Source organism: Lampetra planeri, chromosome 20, assembly GCF_965212315.1.
Source record: "Lampetra planeri chromosome 20, kcLamPlan1.2.h2, whole genome shotgun sequence".
Classification (NCBI taxonomy): Eukaryota; Metazoa; Chordata; class Hyperoartia; order Petromyzontiformes; family Petromyzontidae; genus Lampetra; species Lampetra planeri.
In genome coordinates this window covers 2,065,106-2,085,559 of record NC_136126.1, presented here as the reverse complement: position 1 = coordinate 2,085,559, position 20,454 = coordinate 2,065,106, and the positions used below count along the sequence as shown (strand labels likewise).

Here is a 20,454-nt window from a genome sequence, read left to right as displayed (position 1 = left end):
GCTATACGGGGGATATTTGTCTCTGTGTGTATTGCGTGTGCGTGTGTATAACACGAGTGGTCGCGCGCGTGTCCCCAGCGTTGTGTACACTCATCCAGATGGTTAAAGAACGTGGGCGTATGAATGATTAATGCGGAAAAGTGGAGATAATTGCTGGATAATTTCCCTAACCTTGCAAGCCGCCACTGTGTAATGTATCTCTCTATTTGATTCGGGTTCAACACAGGCCAAGTCAATGCATTTGTTTTGAGACTCAGAGTGCCGGACGTATCGAGAGTAATGTTTATGTGATTGAGGCTTACAAAGGTGTACAGTCTATACGCAGTACTTCAATACCGCTCTTTGGTCAATCCGCTGCTGGATGAGGGCCTCCCCAAGCCGTGCAAGTTCGTGGGGTGAAGGATTATGTGGCCATACTTCACCAAGGTGGTTTCAGCGGATCGATAGGTGAAGGTTGCGAGCGTGGACATACTACGATGCAACAGTTGACTTCACTGCACTGACCACCACGTGCGACCCACCGCCTGTAACACCTGCAGTGCAGGGTGGCCGCTCATCCAAGCACTAGCCAGGCTCAACACCTGCTTAGCTTCCGCGATCTGACGAGACCCGGTCGCATTGCGGATGATTTGCTCACGATAATTTGTATTTCGGTATTTGTTAAACTATCCAAACACATTTCGATGTAAAGCTTTCGTGACTGCAGGGATTCATATTCTTGGTTCTATCGGTAAAGTCACGTAGAAGGGAAATAAAAAAATTAAAATAAAAAAATTATAACAACTTTCGATTGCAACACAAGCAATCATCATCAGGTGTGAAAACCAAGAATATCCAAACACAGGCATTAATCCATGTGTTTATTAGCAAGTTATCAATATGCAAAGTGTTATTGTCATTGGGTTGAGTGGAAACAGTTGCTCTTAACGGGTGACCGCCATGCATGCCAGGTGCTATAGGATGCTGCGGCGCTACATTGTGGACAGCGGAGATGCACTGCAGCAAAATGCAGTGTCGTACAGTACCTCTATGCTCCCGTGTCTATGCACCTGGCCATCGCCCCACACGCACTGACCGGCGCGGTGAAGTATGGTCAAACAGCCACCAACGACCTGCGTGGCATTTGGATGCCATCATCCATCGCACGGATTGATCTTTACTTGCACATGATGGTAATAACGATAGGCTGGTAGGGATGCCAACTTTCCCCACTGCGAACCAAACCCGCCCATACATCCGAGGTGAGCTCCGGGTCTGTGATCAACATTGTCCAGGTCACAGTAATAAAGTTCAACACAGCAACACCGCTGTCAAATCTCGGTACAAATTAATTCCTGCCAGCACGAACACAGACGCCAATTCCCAGAATGTCCCGGTCAAACCCGGGCGGGTGGCAACGCGTCAACGGTGATGACTGTGATGGTGGTGATGGCGATGGTGAAGTCGACGTTTCATGTCCATTGCCTCTGCACAGAATCACTGAAGTGAGCGAGAGCAGCTCAAGCACCCAGAGACCTCGAGCCTCAAGCGAGGAGGAGCCAGCCGCTGACCAAGGAGGTGCACGAGGCGATCCGGAGCGAGGGAGAGGTGGCCCAGTGGGGTGGGAGTGGGAGGGAGGACGCGGGCGGCGGGGGGGGGTGAAGGAGAGCGAAAGGAAGAGTGCGGGATGGGAAGCAGGGAGCGCGTGGCGATGGCTGTGGTGGTGGCGACCGTAGTCACGATGGCGGCAGTGCTTGCCCAGCTGCTACCGACTGCGGCGGGAGCAACTCTGGAGGTGCCCACCGCTCACCACGTGACCACAGCTCACCACGTGGCCACCTGTGTCTGTGTGCGAATGTGTGCACCGTTGACGGCCTTAACATGCGCCTCAAATTGTTTGTTGAAGCTATACGCAGGATTTTTGTGTGTACACAGGTCTCGACAGGTGTCTGTGTGTGTTTGTGTGTGTGAAGGTTATCACAGCTGCATGCACGTGTGATTGTGTTGTGTACAGGTGTACGGGTGCGTGCGTGAGTGTAGGTGCACGATTAAAGGCGAGTGCAGGCGTGTGCACGTGTGAACGTGTGCAGGCGTGCGCACGTGTGCACGTGTGCAGGCGTGTGCACGTGTGAAGTTGTGGGGGGGGAGCGGTAGTGTAGTGGTTAGCGCGCTGTGCACGGATCCCGGCGCCCCGGGTTCGATTCCCGCTCACGGCTATCACCAGTGGCGATTATTTGAACCGGTTCAGGGCCTCGCCTAGGTCGACTCAGCCTAAAATGAGTACCTAGTGCAGTGTGCAAACATCGCAACTGGGGAGACAAAGGCGGTCGGGCGTGGTGCTGGCCACCCACCCCCCCCGTACCATGCCGGCCTCCATCGGTGCTCGTTCAGAGCACTTGCCCCAACTGTCTGTTACAGGCTATACGGGGAATCTTTGTCTTTGTTATAGAGGTGTGTGTGTGGTGCTTCCCGGGAGGGCTGGGGATGAGACCCCGAAAAGTGATGTTTTTGAAAAAAATATTTCGTAGAGAAAATAAGATGAAATATTTTATATTAATATATGGCCACAGCATTGGTGTCCGCATGTTTGTGTAGGTGTGTACCTGTGCGTTTGCATATACAGGTGCATGATGGAGCGCGTTTACAAGCAGGTAATGGGTGCGCTGTCATCTCCTTGACCGCAGCTTTGCCCGCGGCAGTCAACCGCAATCCAACTTCTCTGCGGTCAATTCTTTACTCTGGGGATATACGCTAGGCGGGTAGCAGGGGCATTTCCGTGCAGAACACAGCCCAATTAGGTCAATCTCCAATTGTCCAGGTGATGTACACACTTTCGCTCACCCTGCCTAGCGGTTCCCACCTTCATTGTTCATTCCCCTCCTTTCAAAACGTGCGCAGACACGTGCAGCGTTCTCGCCATCGGGATTCCGCGTGTGCAGGTGGCTCTGCCCGTGTGAGCGTGGCTCTCGGTTACATCCTGGAGAGAGAGAGAGAGAACACGGGCAGGCGGCCTCTGCTGCTCATCCTGTATAGCGGCAAAGCCACCGCATACCCGCAACCTTCCATTACGGGATCACCAATACCCCTTCCGAGCCAAAGAGGCATCCCTATCAAATAAAAAACTAACAAAAACCCAGAAAATTAAGTTTTTTTTTTTCTCCCATTCAATTTGGTTTCAACCACCCGCGAACGCCTGACATCGCATCGGGCCGATGTCATTCAAGACGCTCAATCTCGTTGGATGGTCGAGGTAGGCTTCAAGCAGGAGCTGAGCCCCGCAATAGCCCCCCCCCCCCCCCCCCCACAGGCACCACGGGTTGTTGTTGTTGTTGTTGAGAGGCCGCTCACGGGGCGACGTGGCGGGCAGCAGAGGGCGGTGCGGCGTAGCGGTCGCCGTGGACTCCACTCGGGACTTGTGCCGCTCCGCACCACGGCTCTGGTCGCGCCGCCTTCACCGACCCGCCTCGATGGAGGCCCTCATCTAGCAGTGGAGTGAAAATACGGCTGCGCGTGCACGCAGCACGCGCGCACGTACGTTGTGTGTGCCCCGGGTTTGAGGCATCATTAACCAGAAGAAGAAGAAACATATTCCTGAATTACAGTCGTCCACCACATCATTACGTCCATCTGTGAGTCAGTCTGTCAGTCACGGTGATAGCGAGAGTCGCTCTCGCCGGCCTGGCACCATTCGAGGGACATTGCGGAACCTGTAGATGGCCATGGTTGTCATTAATCCGTGGATTAGCACGGTTGTCTACGTACGGTGCGAAAGAAGTTCAGCATATGTACACACATACACACACACACACGTGCATCCACGCACTATGCTTGGCTCATGTCATCTCACGAGCCTGGGTGCTTTCCGCGCGTGAGTTGCTCAGTCACGTGTGAAGGTGCTGTCTGTTTCTATTCTCGTTTGGAAAGCTTCGAATGGAGCGGGGGCGGGGGGGGCAGCCAAGTGGGGGGGGGGCAGCCACGTGGGGGGGGGGCAGCCACGTGGGGGGGGGGCAGCCACGTGGGGGGGGGGCAGCCACGGGGGGGGGGGCAGCCCAGGGCCACGCGTCCCGCGCATGCTTCCGAGGCGCACGTTGTGTCCAGTTTGTTGTCCTTCCCTCCCGCCCGCCACCTCCACTAAGCACGGTTGGCTACGTGCGCCGCACGTCGAACCAAGCGCGAGCCCGTTGTGTTATTTCCGCGTCCTCCTCCACCTCCTCCTCCACCTCCTCCTCGTCGTCGTCTTGACGCCGCAGGTGCTCACCGAACGGCTGAGGCGCGACGTGGACTCGAGCGTCGAGACCAGCCTCGAACTCGGGAACGACGACGACAACAACAACGGCGGCGGCGGTGGTGGCACCATCAGCAGCAGCAGCGGCGGTGGTGGCTCCCAGCCGGTGCACGCGGGAGGCGGGCGTCACCCCCACGTCTACAACCACGTGTACACCATCAACATGCCGGCCAGCGCGCTCTGCGGAGCGGCGCCCCAGGATGGAGACGCCGCTGACGACGGTGCCGCCGGTGCCGCCGGAGGCAGTGCAGGTGCCGGGTCGGCGCCGATCGACGCGGGAGGTGCAGCGGGTGAGCCTCGGGGGAGATGGGTGGTGGGGCAAAGGGGGCTACGTGCATCGTGTTCTCGTGTGTGTGTCTGCATGTCTTTGTATTTAAGTTGTGGGCGACCGGTGGTTAGCGCACCGCGCTACTAACCTGTGGTCCATTCCCGCTCACCGCCCACACCAGTAACGATTGTCTGAACTGGTCCTGGGCCTCCCCGAGGTCAACTCAGCCTTAAATGAGCACCTGCTGCAGTGCTGAAACGTCAGCACAGTGGCGAGGTGCTGGCCACACCACCCCATCGTGTGCCAACGAGGGCCTCAATACGTACTCACGAACGGTACTCTCCCTAACAGTCAGCATGGCTATCGGGGACACCTTTGTCTTTGTGCGTGTTTCTGTGCGTGCGCGTGCGTAAATGTGTGTTCGTGAGAGGAAGGAGAAGAATGAAATTCATACAAGTAATACAATGTGGGTGGGTGAAGTGAGAGCAGTGAGGTCAGGGCAAGAGGTACGGGACTGGATAGTGTTACTGGATGGCTGTCTAGTGGGCTTCAACAAATGGGTGGAGTGGTGGCGCAGTGGTTTGCGCATTGAATCTCTTTAGATATAGCTCGCTGACGGCAGTGGCGAGTGATGCCTGCGCTGAGTACCTGCCTGCTTTTGGTTCCAGTTCGTTGGGGAAACCGTGAAAGGATTGACATTGCATCGGCAGTGCCATTGCCCATTGGGGTGGAGCAGCACAGGCAAGCAGTGGCGTGTTAGTCTTATCCACATTGACCACCAATGGTAGTATTGCTGCCCTCAAACAAAAAACAAAACGATCCTCCGATGAGTGAATTGGTGGGTGAGAAATTGCGAGGGTGGGTGAATAGGTGGGTGGGTGGGTGGCTTAATAGGTGTGAGAGTGGGTGGGTGAATAGGTGAGTGGATGGGTGCATGGTTGAGTGGGTGGGTGAATAGTTGGGTAGGTGGGTGGATAGTTGGGTGGGTGGGTGGATAGTTGAGTGGGTGGGTGGATAGTTGAGTGGGTGGGTGGATAGGTGAGTGGATGGGTGCATGGTTGAGTGGGTGGGTGAATAATCCTCCACTAATGTTGCGCTATGAGGCAGCGACTCGCTGGTTAGCGCACTGCACTACGAACCTGGTGACCTGAGTTCCATTCCTGGCCACGGCTGACATCGGTAGCGAGTGATATATAAACCGGTGCCTGGCGCCACCCCCCCCCTCCACCTGCCGGAACCGCGTGTCACTATCCCACGTGGTGAAGTATGGCAAAAACAACCCCGGGGTTGAAGCAGGTGGTCAGTCAAGGGCGATAGGGGGGTGGGGGGAGGGGAGCAGAGGAGAGTGAGTACGTGGCAGTCGGTTAGGAGCATTCCTCATAGTTCTCACTTGCACGCTGCACAGCCCTCGTTAGCTGGGTGATGGGAAGCAGCCTCCTCGTACCCCCCCCCCCCATCCCCGTGAGGTCCGTGGCGTAGCGGCTGCTGTCCCCCCCCCCCAGCCCTGCTCGCTACGCCTCGATGCACCACTGCTCACCTGACCGCACCGCAGGGACACGGCCCCGGGCTTGCCATTAAAATGACATTGGGTCATATTTTCCATCGTGGCTGTGTACATATATATACACACACACACACACACGGTATACAAAGACAAAGATCCCCCGTATAGCCTTTAACAAACTGGTGGAGCAAGTGCTGTTAGCACATGAGCAGAGCTCACCGGAGCATTCCCTCCTCCGCTTGCCACTCCCTCCTTGCTCCTCGACCTCTGGCCGTCATCACGACTCGTGATGGGTGCTTTGCCTGCGCGCTTGATTGAGTAATCAATTGCTTCCTGCACCGGTGCCTTTTGCCAAATGCCTTCGCGCTGAGCAGAGTGGAAATCAATTGGGGGATGATGCGGCACGAGACGATACATTGGCGGCGTCCACAAATCGATCTGGCTGTTGTTGTTATTGTTGTTGTTGCGAACGTGTGTCGCCGTCGTTGGCGTGGTCCGCATCGCAGCCGGAAGTTTTCCATCGGGGGGGGGGGGGGGGAAGGAGCCTCACGGACTCCGATGAGGCTCCTTTGCAATGCCAAACGGGTCGAGAAAACGTGAAGGGCCAATTGCGTAACGGGAACACCATAGCAGCAAAGTGCCAAGAACGGGGCCGCTCAAGAATGATGAACTCAGGTCAAGAGCGACTGGGGGCCGGCATGAGAACAGTTGCACGCAAATCCCAGAGACACGAAGAGTGATCCAAAACGGGGGTGGGGGAGGGGGGGGGTGGACCGTCGTGGGCCAGAAATTCGCGCTCAAAGTGTTTTCGACGAATGGATCCAGCTGACCTGCGGATGAACGTTGGAAAAGCAAACAGATGTCGGACGTTGAGCGGGACGCAAAGGTTGCTTCCAGTTTTGCAAATCGACGCGCGCAAGATGCAGAACTCTCCCAACTGTGGTCGCGTGGGTCGCGCCGTACCTGGGAGGTCCGTCAGGACGGAACCTTGAAGGTCGCCGCGTCTGCTGCGCGTCGGCTCTGGCGGTCTGGGAGCGCGTGTAGACGGCGAGGTGTGGTTATTGCTGTGACTCCCTGATCTGGTGAAAAATTAAGCGTTGAGCTCCATCTCAGAAATATGAGTGCTGAACCATATATATATACACACACACACGTAATAATGACGAATACATGCGCATTATTTCTCGAGCAAAGCCTTGCTGGGTCAAAAATACGGAGTCTACAATTCAGGAGGGCCCTGCACTTGGATGTTTGGCCTTGTCGGTGAATGGATGATCCATCATTCATAATGATGATGATGATAATCATCAGCCTCTTCATTGGAGATGATGGTGATAGGATGATGAAAATCATCATTCCATCATCATTTTCAGCAGTTATTCTCTTGTCGTCGTCAGCAGTAGCATCATAAAAAATGAATAACCAGGATGACATTACTAAGATAACACGCCTCTCATGGAAAGCCAAGACTCAGTGATTTTCTGCCCAAAGTTAAACGAAGGCAGTGCTCATCACCCATTTACAGCCCTGAGCCAGCGGTGGAAATTCCACATTCTTATGACGGGGAACGAATGTACCCATCAGACAATCACTGTTGACTTCCCCGCAAAAGTGGTGTAAGTTTTATCGACCCCAAAATGATGGGCTGGGTCAACCCCCAACCAAGATATGGCCTCACAACTCAAGGATTGCGAGCCGCTCGCTCTACCGCCGAGTCACCGTTACTGTGGCGCAATCCCTCGATCGCTCCTCACTTCGCCCCCCCCCCCACCCTCTCTTCCAAACCCCCCCCCCACACCCCCCCCCCACCCCCCGTTCCGCGCAGGCTCGGCGATGTTCGTGGAGCAGACGGAGGACTCGGACAGCCAGATCGTGTTCACGCACCGCATCAGCATCCCGCGCAAGGCGTGCGGCTGCCGCGGCGACCACGACGACCACGACTCGCCGCTGCTGCGCCAGCTGCTGAGCCGCATCGAGCTGCTTGAGCACCAGGTGTCCGCGCTGCGACAGCAGTGCACGGCCAACGGCAACAGCAACGGCTACGGCTGCTGCGGGGGCGGCGCAGGCGGTGCCGGAGCCTCGGCGGCCTCCGCAGGTAGCGAGCGGCGGGAGAGGACGAGGAACAATTTCGATCGGGGGGAGGCCCGTTTCGTAAAAACCCGGCGCGACGCATCCAGTACACCTCTCGCCGCGGCTGAGATTTGTCGCTGGTTGCAGATCGCGTGCCACTTGCTCCAGGCCTACCGGCGGCGCCGGGAAAGATGTTCAGTTAGAAACTGAGCCCTTTAGATAGAAGGTGGATGGATGCTCTGGCACGCTAGATCTAGGGTCTCTTAAGTGCAGGGGATGAATACCTTCCGATAGCTCTCCCTTGTCGTCTCACTCTGCTGCCCACCACACTCTCTCATATCTCTCAACTCTCATCTATAGGTGTCAGGCTAGGTACCGTACAGGCTGACGTAGACCATGCCCCATCGACGCTGCCATTGTCTCTTACCGGTGCAAATGATTTGAACTTGTACCAGGTACTAACTCGAGACCAGGATCTGATATTGATAACACGGGAAGACATATAGCCAGGATCGTATTGCCATGAGCTACTTGCTCATACAGATGTATCTAAGTTGAGTCACTACGCATACGCACAAAGCCACCGTTCCCCCATATAGCCTCAACACACTGTTGGGGCAAGTGCTGTTAGCGAACACTTATGAAGGCCGGTACGGTACACGAGAGGGTGGGTAGCCAGCACCATGCCCAGCATCCCCAGTGGCGATGTTTACACACCACACCAGGTACTCATTTGAGGCTGAGTCGACCTAAGAGAGGCCCAGAACTGATTCAGATAATCGTCACAGGTGTTGGAGCATAAATCGAACTCGGGTCGCCGGGTTCGTATCACAGTACGCTCACCATTGCACTACCGCTCCCCACATAGATACACACATCCACACAAATACAGACGCACAAACGCAAATACAGACGCACACACAGACTCTCACACACACACAGACTCACACACACACTCACGCACACACACACACGCATGTATTGAGGAGTATAAACACCGGGCACCCACAGTGACCTGGCGAGGGCTTCCTCTGGAGAGGAGGGGACTGATGCTCTGCCAGGCGTCCCTCTCGGGTTGCATTCCCTCGGCGAAACGCAGCAGCTCCGGGGTGACGGACATGGGCGACGTACTCCAGATCGCCGCTTTTGATTTCGCACCGGTCGCGCGCGAGAGTGAGCCGATGACAGCGCCCGCAGGAATGCAACTCCTGGGTCGCGTTGTGCCCACGTGATCCGCGTGCGTCGTTCCAATGCAAGTCCGCTCCGGTGGTGTTCGGGGGCGGTCTGAGCACAAGTCATGGCTCAGCTTTAGGTGCGTGTGTGTGTGTATGGTGGTGGTTATTGGAGGGGGTATAGTAGTAGTCGGTGGTGGTTATTGGAGGGGGTTATAGTAGTAGATGTTACCAGAATGCTCTATTCACTTTGCAGGTCATGACTCAACTTGTGCGTACATGTGTATGTTTCATGAACATCAGTCAGTCAACCTATGGAACCTGGGTCTGCCCTGTGACCTCCTTCCAGCGGGCGTTCGACACTTCACGTGGCCTTAAAGTGCATATAGACTGGCACAAGCGTCGTGGTGAAGTGACCGCCACTTAGTGGCGAATGGCGGTGTGATCAGCGGTATCGTGGTGTTTACTGGAGCGGGTATCGGAGTAGTTAGCGCATTGCGCTACAAACCCGGCGACCCGAGTTCGAGTCCCATTCATGACCAATAACAGTCGCGGACATTTGAGACCTAGAAAGCAATGTATTTTATTGATATTTACCAGAGAAAATACATTGAATGATTAATATCGGGCCATATATAAAAAAACACATTTCTGGACCGCCCCTCCCCCTGGGAAGTTTCTAGATCTGCCTCTGTCAGCAACCACTGATTAAACAAAATTAACCCCAACAACATCGACAACACCAAGAACACCACCACCACCAACAACAACACTTAAACCTGTGGTTCTCCCCACCGTCCCCCCTCCACTGACCGTCACCGCCGCAGGCAACGTGGACTACCTTCCTCCGTGCAGCGGCCACGGCAACTTCAGCCTGGAGACGTGCGGCTGCTCGTGCGACGACGGCTGGGGCGGCGCCAACTGCTCCGAGCCGCTGTGCCTCCCGGCCTCCTGCGGCGACCGTGGCCGCTGCGTGGACGGCGAGTGCCTCTGCCCCGACGGTTACGAGGGCGACGCGTGCCGCCTCGCCGGCGCCCCCCGCTGCCCCGACGACTGCAGCGACCAGGGCCGCTGCGTGGGCGGAGAGTGCCGCTGCTTCGAGGGCTTCGAGGGCGACGCGTGCCAGCTCGCCGCTTGCCCTGACGGCTGCAACGACCAGGGCCGCTGCGTCGGAGGGGAGTGCCGCTGCTACGAGGGCTTCTCGGGCGAGCGGTGCGACATGGCCGACGGCCGGGAGGAGCCGGAGGAAGAGGAGAGGGAGAGGAGGAAGAAGAAGACGGAGGAGGAGGAGGATGAGAAAAAAGAGGAGGAGGAGGAGGAAGAAGAGGAGGTCGTGGTGCGGGAGACGGATCGGCAGATCTTGGGAAGCGTGCTGTGCGCCAGAAATTGCAGCGGCCTGGGCGCGTGCGTCGACGGCGCGTGCGTCTGCAACGAGGGCATCCTCGGGGAGGATTGCTCCGAAGGTGAGAGCCACGGTGGGAGAGGTGCACGGGTTTGGGAGTTCGGGAGCTTGGTCGATTCTGTGGGGGCGGGAGAGGGGGTAAAGGATGTGTGGCGTAGCTGATGCAGGGACTATTTTCAGTGATCTTTCATCACGGTTGTTATTATTATCATTATTATATTCTTGGGTCTTTCGGTAAAGTCACGTAGATAGGTTCAACGAAAATAACAAAAAACTACGACGTTTCGATCGCAACACAAGCAATCGTCATCAGGAGAAAAAGGGGAGGGGGGAAAGCTGCTGATGCAGGCTGCTTTAAAGGTTTGAAATGGGTGTAGCCCAAGGGTCATACGCGAAGTGGGCGGTGCTAGTGATGTTATAGTGAAATACATTTGCATGTCAATGTAAGATCGGAGAGCCACCCCCACATCGAGGAAAACGAGCAATGGTGGCTGTGTTAGTGTGAGACATTTAACCTGTTAATGTAAAACCAGAGAGTCGAAAATAACAACTGACATCGGGAGGTCGGATGGAAACATCACAGCCAGTTATGACTTAAACTGGTTGATAACTTCCTTCCAATGATTGCTCAGTTTGTACCCATCTTCTCGGTTGAAATTGTGTCTGTGTCTATTATCACTATTATCATCATCAATGGGATTGATCTGTATGTCTCTCCAATCTGTCGCCAATCCCATTACTATGGCAGGGGTGAGTGTATCCATTGAGTGGTTACTTATTTTATCGACCCCAAAAGGTATGCTGGGATGAGTGAAATCCAAACCAAGACTTGAATCCGCAAACATTTCGATATCGAGCTGCTCACTGAACATCTTATCATTGAACATCTAAACAATGAACATCTTATCAATGAACATCTGACCACTGAACATCTTATCACTGAACATGTTATCCCACCAGGCCAGCTCGTTTAGGGCCTCGTGAAGAAGGCGTACGACACCAAACTTGATTCACTCAGTCACCGGCAACCAGCGTAGCTCACAGCGAACGGTGAAGCAGCAAAGGCACGCCGTGGCGAGGGGGAGTGCGTCACAAGAGTCCTGGAGATCGGGGGAACATTGTTCTTAACACGCGTCACCCTTTCGTGTCGCCGATCGAGAGTGACGGTAATTCTCGACCGAGACTCCTTGGAACCACAGAGAGACATTCGCTCAGTTTAACACGTAGGCTTTCGCGACCAATATGATTCATAATAAACGTTTTTGGGTTAGATCCCGTTATTTATAAATGTGTCGTAACCCTCCACCACCCAACACGGCCAATCAGCAAAAAAGTGTCACGTTGACAAAAGACAAATAGTTCACTGCTTTAGCCCACCGGTGTGTTGAAGAGTGAAACCACAACATTTACAATTTTTGAGTACGACGTTTTGCTGTTGATTGCATCCAGCATCATCGGGCAATTCGCCAGAATGGTGAGGCTCTGCTCTTGCTCCCGGTCTTAAATGGAGCAGCAGCAGCAGGGTGACGTCATCATTGAACTCATCAGGTGCAACGATTCGAGGCGGAGGGGGGGTTATTGTAATTATATACTAGATTGGTAATCAGTCAATTGTTACGATGTGAGTTGTAGATTAGTAATCGATTATAATGTGTGTTATTGTAATTATATGCTCCGTTAGTAATCCGTTAATTAGTATTTGTTTCCCCTATAAGGCATTCGCTCGCTAAACATCGCGAGTTGAGCTCTCGTTCTCAAATGCAAAACCGCGCAATCTGTCGGCAGGTCGCAAAAAACCCGCTGCTCCGTCACGCAACGTACGGCAGGAGTTTGATTAGTAGCAAGTCCCATTATGCATTTACGTTTCTAGTGGGTTTTTTTTTATGTTATCGTTGCAGCCACCTGGAATGAGCGGCAGTAGCTTTGATTGCCGAACGCGGCGACGGGGGTTTATCGTCTAACGATGACGATTTCCACCCCCCCCTTGCGCCCCCCCCCTTGCTCCCCACATACCCCCCCCCCCATCCTGCACTGTGTGCTTGCAATTTTGCGAGCCAAGCGTGAGATGAAAGCCGTCTTGTACTTCCGCCAATAGATATTTTTTTACAGCTAAATAATCGCTTGTCCCCGAGGTAGACTGCTGAAGGGGCAGTCTGTGGGTTTCGGCAGCATTCCGCTATTGTGAACCGACCTCCCTCTCACTTTGTTTTGTCTGTTACGATGGGGGTGGTGGGTGGGGGGGTGTTGGGGTTTTTTTTGTCCTGCTGCTTCTAATCCTTGAAGGAAATTTTTTTTTTAAATGTGCACAATCGGGACAATTTACTGTTATAGAACACTGGGCCATAATGTGCCCCATTGATGGGTCCGGCCAGCGATTACGTAGTGGCACCCACCAACCCCCCCCCCCCCCAAAAAAGAACTATATCTGGCAGAGTTACTCGAACAGCAAGGAGCCACGCCGCCGGCTTCACACACCACCAGTAGAATCATAATCAGAATTTAGACTGGAGGAGGAATCCGATGAGCCGTGAAGCTCTTTTTCACACAAGTCCGGTATGGGCCACGGGGTCAGTAGAGCCCTACGAGCGAGATTATCTCAAGTGCGGAAACGACGTTCACTCCTCCTCCTCCCTCCTCCTCCTCCCTCCTCCTTCCTGGGTTGCTCCTGTTGGTGTGTAAACGGTCAGCGAGCTGGAGGTCACCGGTCCGATTCGACCTCCCCCTATCCACCGCAGTTGGCCGACCCAAGGTCACGCGCCGTGGGGTCAAGCGTGGGTGTTTGCCACCTCTTTCGAGATGTATTCCCGCCTCCTCCGAGCGTGGAAGAGTAGGCCAAATATCCCTCTCGGGAGGGGGCTCTCTCTCCTGTCAAAAGTCGCCACCGCGGGTGCTCCTGTTCGCGATAGTCGCACACCACCCGTCGTCGCCGTGGAAGCGCGACTCCTCGGGCAGGACGCGCGAGATTGGCCGGCGGGTTGGCCGGGAGCGGTGCGTGCCGGTCCGCCAATAATCTTCTAAGGTCGCCATCCACCGCCACCCCCCCCCGCCCCCCCCCCCCCCCCCCCCCCCCCGGGGAGAACTGATCGGTCTAATTAAAGGCACGCGTCTCGCTGGGGATGCGGGACACGTAGTGATTTCTCGACCCATCGCCTTAATTGCGAGTCGCGGCGCGGCGTCCGATCCGCCGGCGATGAGCGATGGGGTCGGTGCACGCGCGGCACGGCGCGCAATTATAATTTTTTCTTTTTGCGGAAAACCTGCGCAGTGTTCGTGCGACGGGCCCGGCCCGGCCTGGCGGACCGGACGCGGTGGTGGGGGTAGCGGGTGGAGGTGGGAGGAAGTTGCGACCTCTCAAACGGCACGCAGTCTCGTGCGCCGCCAGGGAACGTTCCGCTTGTGCCCCCCGTGCCCTTCTGGTAATGGCGCCACCTGCACCGCTCGCCGAGCCGGCAGTTTGGCGGGGGACTCCACGCTGCTGAGTTGCGCTGCCTCTGCCGAGGAGGGGAGGGGGGGTTCGATCCTCGGCCCAGGAGGTCGTAGCCCCAGGCACGTTCCGTTGTCAGACTTTGCCGATGTTCAATTTGGTGGTGGTGGCGGCGGCCCCTTCCATTCAAAACGAGGAGTACGGTGAGAAGTGTGGTGTGGGTACGGCCACTTAGTCTAAATGCCCGGACCCGCTATTATGGGTTTCATCGCCATGCAACCAACACTTTTGAAGGGAAATGATACCGACAGCACAGCTGGAATCTAAGTGGGGGACATACACAACTAATAATGTCAATAAACAAATGCACACACACACAGTCCCTGTTTCGCTTGTTCTCCTGGATTCAAACTCATCCTACAACAAAAAAAGTTCTGACCACTGTTTCCTTTCCTAGCTGAGAAGTGCACAAAGAAGCATGGAGGAGAGAGGCGTGAGCTGATCTAGCAATGAGAGAGATCGAGAGATGATATGTCGATGAGAGAGGAGGGATTCAGGGCAGGAGGTGGCCACACAGATTTCCAGGAGGAGGCTTCGGCAGATGTAGATGTCTCCTACGTATGTATATTGAATGTATTTCGCATCAAACTAAACACAAAAAGCTATTCTAAAGAAACGAGTCTTCAATCTCGATTTAAAAGTGCAGAGCTGCAGTGGCTTCCTAATATCGGAAGGAAGAGCGTTCCAGACGGCCGCAGAAGTGCGTATCGACGACGATGGCGATGACGACGACAATGATAATTGTGACGACGATGACGACGATGATGATGGCGACGATGACGACGACCTCGCTCTCTCCCTCTGTGTCTGGCCGCCCCCCCCCCCCCGGCGTGCCACCGCAGTGCCTCCGCCGTGGAACGTGACGGTGACGGGCGTGACGGACCGCACGGTGGACCTGGCGTGGGCCCACGACCTTGTGGTGACCGAGTACGTGCTGCGCTACTCGCCCGTCGCCCCCGGCGGCCTCGTGCTGGAGGTTCGCGCGACGGGCGACAGCAGCAACGCGACGCTGCGCCAGTTGGAGCCCGGCGTCGAGTACCTGGTGACCGTGCAGGCCGTGCTCAACGGCCTACTCAGCGTGCCCGTGTCGGCGCGCGTGCACACGCGTAAGTGAGCTCCACTAAAACAACCGAACCTCTATTTAATTTTTGTAAGGGCCCAATAAGCTAAGTAGCTCTTTTTGCATGAGCGACCCGGCTGCCACAAATGATGGCTCGACGAAGTGGCTCGTCATCATGTTGTAGATTAATAGCGGCCAAATACGTTGATTCAAATGTGGAAGGAAAAAAACGGAAGACCCGGAGAAAACTCCACGCGACCAAGGGGAGAGAGACACGCAAAACTCGAAATACACAGCAGGCGTCAGGGTCGGGTTTCGAACCCACGGCCTCCTGAATATGATTGGGAGACAACTGCGACCTCATCGTCCATTCTGATTCCCAATGTGTTTTGCGTGCGTGTTCGTCTGCACCCTTTGTATTTTCTACGATTGTCACACGCAACAACAACAAACAACAACAAAATCCATTCTTAAAAACTCCTCCCCCCCCCCCCCCACTTTATCTCTCTCGCCGCTGCAACAGACACAGCCGTTTTCGCGCTGCGAAGTGCGTAGGGCGATGATCGACGCTCACCGGCTTGGAAACGGTGCAAGGGGTTTTGTTTTTGTTGTGGAGGGGCGCACGTGGTGTGTGTGGGGGAGTAGGGTGGGCGGGTTGTGTGGGGGGGGGGTTAAAATTCGGGAAGCGAATGTCGTTAACCGCGCTTGTCCAAAGCCTCGCTTGAGTAACCAGCGACGTGCGGGGGGAATCGTGACCCCTCGAACTCCGGAGTGTTTCATTACGATCCCGCCCGCCGTTTAAGAAAAGTGTCACAAGTAGAGCCATATGCCTGCGGGTCGCGGGGTCGCGTCGCGTTGGGAGTCGGTGGGTGGGGTGGGTGGGGGGCGTTTGTTCTCGTTAAGAAACGAAGAGAAGGAAATTTGTTCTCTTGAGTCCTGCGCTGAGGCCTTGCAGGCTTTTTCTGTTGAGGAAGCACCGGGCGGCTTAGGGCCCCAATTGTGAGGGCATTGTAACAACACTGGCCATCGCAGGGCTCGGCAGAGGCCGATCTAGAAACCTCCCAAGGGGCAATGGGTTGGGGGTGGGGGGCAGTGGTCTCGAAATGTCAGGCATTCTAAATGGGGCCCTACATTAATGCAAACATTCAATGTTTTGTTTAATATAATTTTAATGCCACGAATGTGTTTCTCTGCTCGTACGCCACTGCTCGACGCAGCGCCACCAAACCATTTGTTTTCTCAGAGTCTATCGGCTTAGTTCGGGCTTTTCTGGGTAACGCAAAAACAAAGACATTATTATCTTTTATGTGGTATTAGCGTCCTCATGTGACTGCAGTGCAGGCTGGGAGTGATAATCCTGGGCTTTACAGACTCCGTCTCCAGTGAGCAGTGGGACAAAGCTTACATTACAATGTTCATACAATTGGATTTAGAAAGTGCCTAAACTCGCCCACGGGAGGAGCAGTGGCACGGTCGTAGTTCGTGCACCGCAACTGCTGCGACGTGAGTTTGCTTGATGTGATGTCTGAACCCTGTCCTGGCCACCCCCTTCACCAGCGTTCCGTGAACCAATGTGGTGAAGTATGGTTAAAGCAGTCTCCATGACCAGGGTTCGGCAAACTGCGGCTCCGGAGCTGCGCGACATTATTTATATAAATTGAGGGTTTTTTTTCTTTCGAATTCTAACAAAAAGGTTCTCCTTGTTATTTTCGTTGCCGGCCCCTGCCCATGACCGACACGGTGCGGTGAGGCCCTCATCCGTCAGCGGATTGACAAAGTGGCTGTAAACACGCAGCCGTATCATCGCACGACGCTGCACAAACAATCGGCGTCATACACAAAGACAAAGGTTCCCCGTGTAGCCTACATGGGCTCTTGGGGCAAGTGCCGTTAGCGAGCACCACCGCGCTAGTCGACCTAGGAGAGGTCCAGGACCGGTTCAGATAATCACCACTCTTGTTTGGCCACGAGCGGGAATTGAACTCAGGTGGCCGGGTTTGTTGTGCATCCCGCTAGTCGCTGAAGTAACACTCACACTCTCTACAGCAACACAGCATCATCACAGCATCATCGCACACACGGGGATAAAGACTCCAATTTTTTTTGGAGAGGTGGTCTCATCAGCAGTGTGAGCCTTATTTTGAAAAGTTCTTTCGAGATAAATAGTTCCCAGACAGAGCCTGGAGATACGATTGTTAACTTAATGTAAGAGTTTTGATTTAAAGCTTTCGTGACTGCAGACATTAATTTTCTTGGTTCTTTCGGTAAAGTCACGTAGAAGGGAAATAATAAAATAATAAAAATAAAACATAATAAAATAATTCTCACGACGTTTCGGCCACAATGCAAGCAGCCGTCCTCAGGTGAAGACCAGGTCTGTCGGGGAGACAGCGTCTGAATGACGCTGTCTCCCCGACGCTGTCTCCCCGACAGACCTGGTCTTCACCTGAGGACGGCTGCTTGCGTTGTGGCGGAAACGTCGTGAGAATTATTTTATTATGTTTTATTTTTATTATTTTATTATTTCCCTTCTACGTGACTTTACCGAAAAAACAAGAAGATTAATGTAAGAGGTTAAAACAAACACACATAAACTTTTTTTCGGACGGTACAGCGGACCACATAACTGCACCGTTACGCGCGGCGTGAATTTATCCGCTGTGGAATCGCGGCGGTCATGGCTTCTTGGAGGTTTTGACCCAGGCGGGGAAAAAAATACACGAAACTAATCCGACACGAGCAGCGTGCGTGGACCCCCCTCCCCCCCCACCACCAATCGGTCTCGTAATAAATATCCCATTCCTACAGTCATCAAAGGCAAGTCTAGCTTATTATGCCTCGATGAAAAAATATAATCGGAGGTTAAAATTAATCGCGTAAAGCTGCTGCTTTTCTCTCTCTCTCCGGATTTGGATGCAGAGAGGTCTGAGACGTGTGGGTTTAACCGTCGGATGCAGATCTCAAATTTCCCACCAATTCCCCACCCTCGGCCCCCCACAAAAGACCCTTTCAGCCGTGACTACACACGCATGCGCACACACGGGGGCTTAAGATGGACCGCGGCGGCTCGCGGTGTTACATTCTTTAAGTGGACAAAGTGGTGAAAATATCCGTCAGCGAATTGTGTTTTTTTCACGGTATCAACGTTGACAATGAGGGGATGGAAATCACCAAATCGTGACGAGGACTGCGACCACCGTTCACCAAAACGCGACGGAGCGACGGATCTTGACGACACAAAGCCAACGAGTGAAGACGCAGGCGGAGAACGGCTTAGTAGCGTCACTAGGGACCGCGGTGCCCCGCGGAACACACTCGTGGCAATTGGCCGTATAAGTCGATAGAGAGTAGAGTCCAGATAATTGATGACGTTGCTGATATCCTGACCCGATAGTTAATGATGGGGGGGGGGGGGGGATTTAAAAAGCTCCTCGCATTTACATTTGTCCGTACGTACGTTGAACTTCTTTCGCACCATACGTAGCCAACTACGCTCATCGGAGGTGCGGGTGTAAGGACAACAAACTGAAGGACAAGAAGCAGCTCTAAAGAAGCGTAGCTGCTAAGTGGGGCTACATTTTGACCGCTTTAGTCAACTCGGCTTGAGAGAGTGACGAAATAAAATGCACAGAGTTCGACTTAAAAAATGTTGCCGTTGTCCTCGACTGGACTGAGACTAACCTCACAGTGGGTCTCGCTCGCTCGCCAAGCCCACTGGGGTCGTCTGGGGGCTTTTGGGTCTCTGCGCTGCGATCATTAATGGGGGGGCCGGGGGGGGAGCGCAGCGTTGTTGGCATGGGTACAAGCTAGACATTAATTTCGACGTTGAATCAGAATGAAAAGTTAAAGAAAGCAAAATGTGTGCCCGTTACATAACAACTAATAAGACGCAAGTGAATTGCTCCCTCTGGGCCTTGTCCCTGTTGTCCCGCGGAGCTGGCTCCTGTCCGTTCGCTGCTCGACGTTTGTGGCCAGGTGGCCTGGAGGTTCGAGAGCCGAGCTGGCGTCCGAGAGAGCCTCGGTTTAATCGCAGGAATCTGCCTGCGATTAAACCGCGCTTCTCACGCCGAGCGAGTTTACGGCTTCAGCCTGGTCACCAATGGCTGCACGATAAACAAATCGCAATTAAACGTGGTTATGGGCATAATTTGGCTAAACGTCAGCTATCAGAATGAAAGAAAAATTACGGGGTGGGGGGGGTTGGGTTGGGTTGGGTCGGCTGTCACGTGACACACATTTACTCTGAAGCAGCAGCGTGGGGCGGGAGGTGCCGACCTCTACCGTGTGGATCAGAGGTCACGCAAAGTGACCTCGGGAAGCGGTTCTAAGAGATCTGCTTCCGCGGGCCGCTGCACTGCTACGCGAGAGTTCTGAAAGGATTCTTCATCTTGCGCAATGGCTCTGACAGCACAAAGAGGATAATATTTCGGGGGTGTTGGGGGGAAGACAACAGAGAAAATGTACACACAGGGAACACGGTTTAAACGAAACTCTTTTTTCTTTTACTAGGTCAGGCCCACTGAGCTATATAGCTCTTTTTTCAGAAGCGACCTGGTCACGACTGATAGCTCAGCAAAGTGGCTTATCGTGTGCAAATGTAAAGCGGAAAAATATTCTAAATGCATGTTTCTAAATGTGGAGGGCAGAACCAGCGGACCCATAGAAGGTGGTTGCATTCATTATTAAGGCCCTTTAGAACCTGACAAAACTCAAAACTTTTGCCAGTTCATTACGGTGGCCCGACTCAAATCAAACACTATTCGTAACGTTCGCCTGTGTGAACCCAACCGTTAAAGTAAGACCCGTTTGACTTTCGTTGAGCACGTGTCCACACGGTGCCTGCGTGAGACTCAAAGCAAATGGTCGTGCATCGCAGGGGAGTACCACAGCCGCACGGAGAGAGCGGGAGAGAGAGAGAGAGCGGGAGAGAGATCAACCCCATCACGTCGCTTCCCCTCCCCACGCGACGTGACCTCTCGCTGTGCCCTCCCCACCCCACCCCACCCTCCCCGTGTGCGCCGCCGCAGATCTGTCGAAGCCCGAGGGGCTGAGGTTCAAGTCCATCGGGGAGACGGAGGTGGAGGTCGTGTGGGAGCCCTTCTCCGTCCCGCTTGACGGCTGGCAGATCACGTTCCACCATGGGGTAACCGCAGCCGCCGGTCACTGCGCGCGACCCCTCGTACACGTTCCACCTGTCACGCAAATGCACAACCGGCCCTCCGCATTCCAC

At 54.3% G+C, this 20,454-nt stretch overlaps 1 protein-coding gene and 1 long non-coding RNA gene across 4 annotated transcripts in view; one reads left to right on the top strand and one right to left on the bottom strand.

Moving 5' to 3' along the window:
* LOC144724272 (uncharacterized) overlaps nucleotides 1–20,454 on the bottom strand; it is a 213,456-nt gene that overhangs the window by 186,747 nt on the left and 6,255 nt on the right. The window lies entirely within an intron of this gene.
* The window catches only part of LOC144724268 (tenascin-R-like), a 44,147-nt gene continuing 25,344 nt past the window's right edge, over nucleotides 1,652–20,454 (top strand). For all 3 annotated transcript variants that reach the window (XM_078603254.1, XM_078603253.1, XM_078603252.1), the window contains exons 1-6: nucleotides 1,652–1,774; nucleotides 4,230–4,554; nucleotides 7,862–8,131; nucleotides 10,106–10,741; nucleotides 15,007–15,270; nucleotides 20,252–20,367. In XM_078603254.1, coding sequence (XP_078459380.1) covers nucleotides 1,667–1,774; nucleotides 4,230–4,554; nucleotides 7,862–8,131; nucleotides 10,106–10,741; nucleotides 15,007–15,270; nucleotides 20,252–20,367 — 1,719 coding nt within the window. In that variant the 5' untranslated portion in view covers nucleotides 1,652–1,666. The remainder of the gene's footprint in view (nucleotides 1,775–4,229; nucleotides 4,555–7,861; nucleotides 8,132–10,105; nucleotides 10,742–15,006; nucleotides 15,271–20,251; nucleotides 20,368–20,454) is intronic.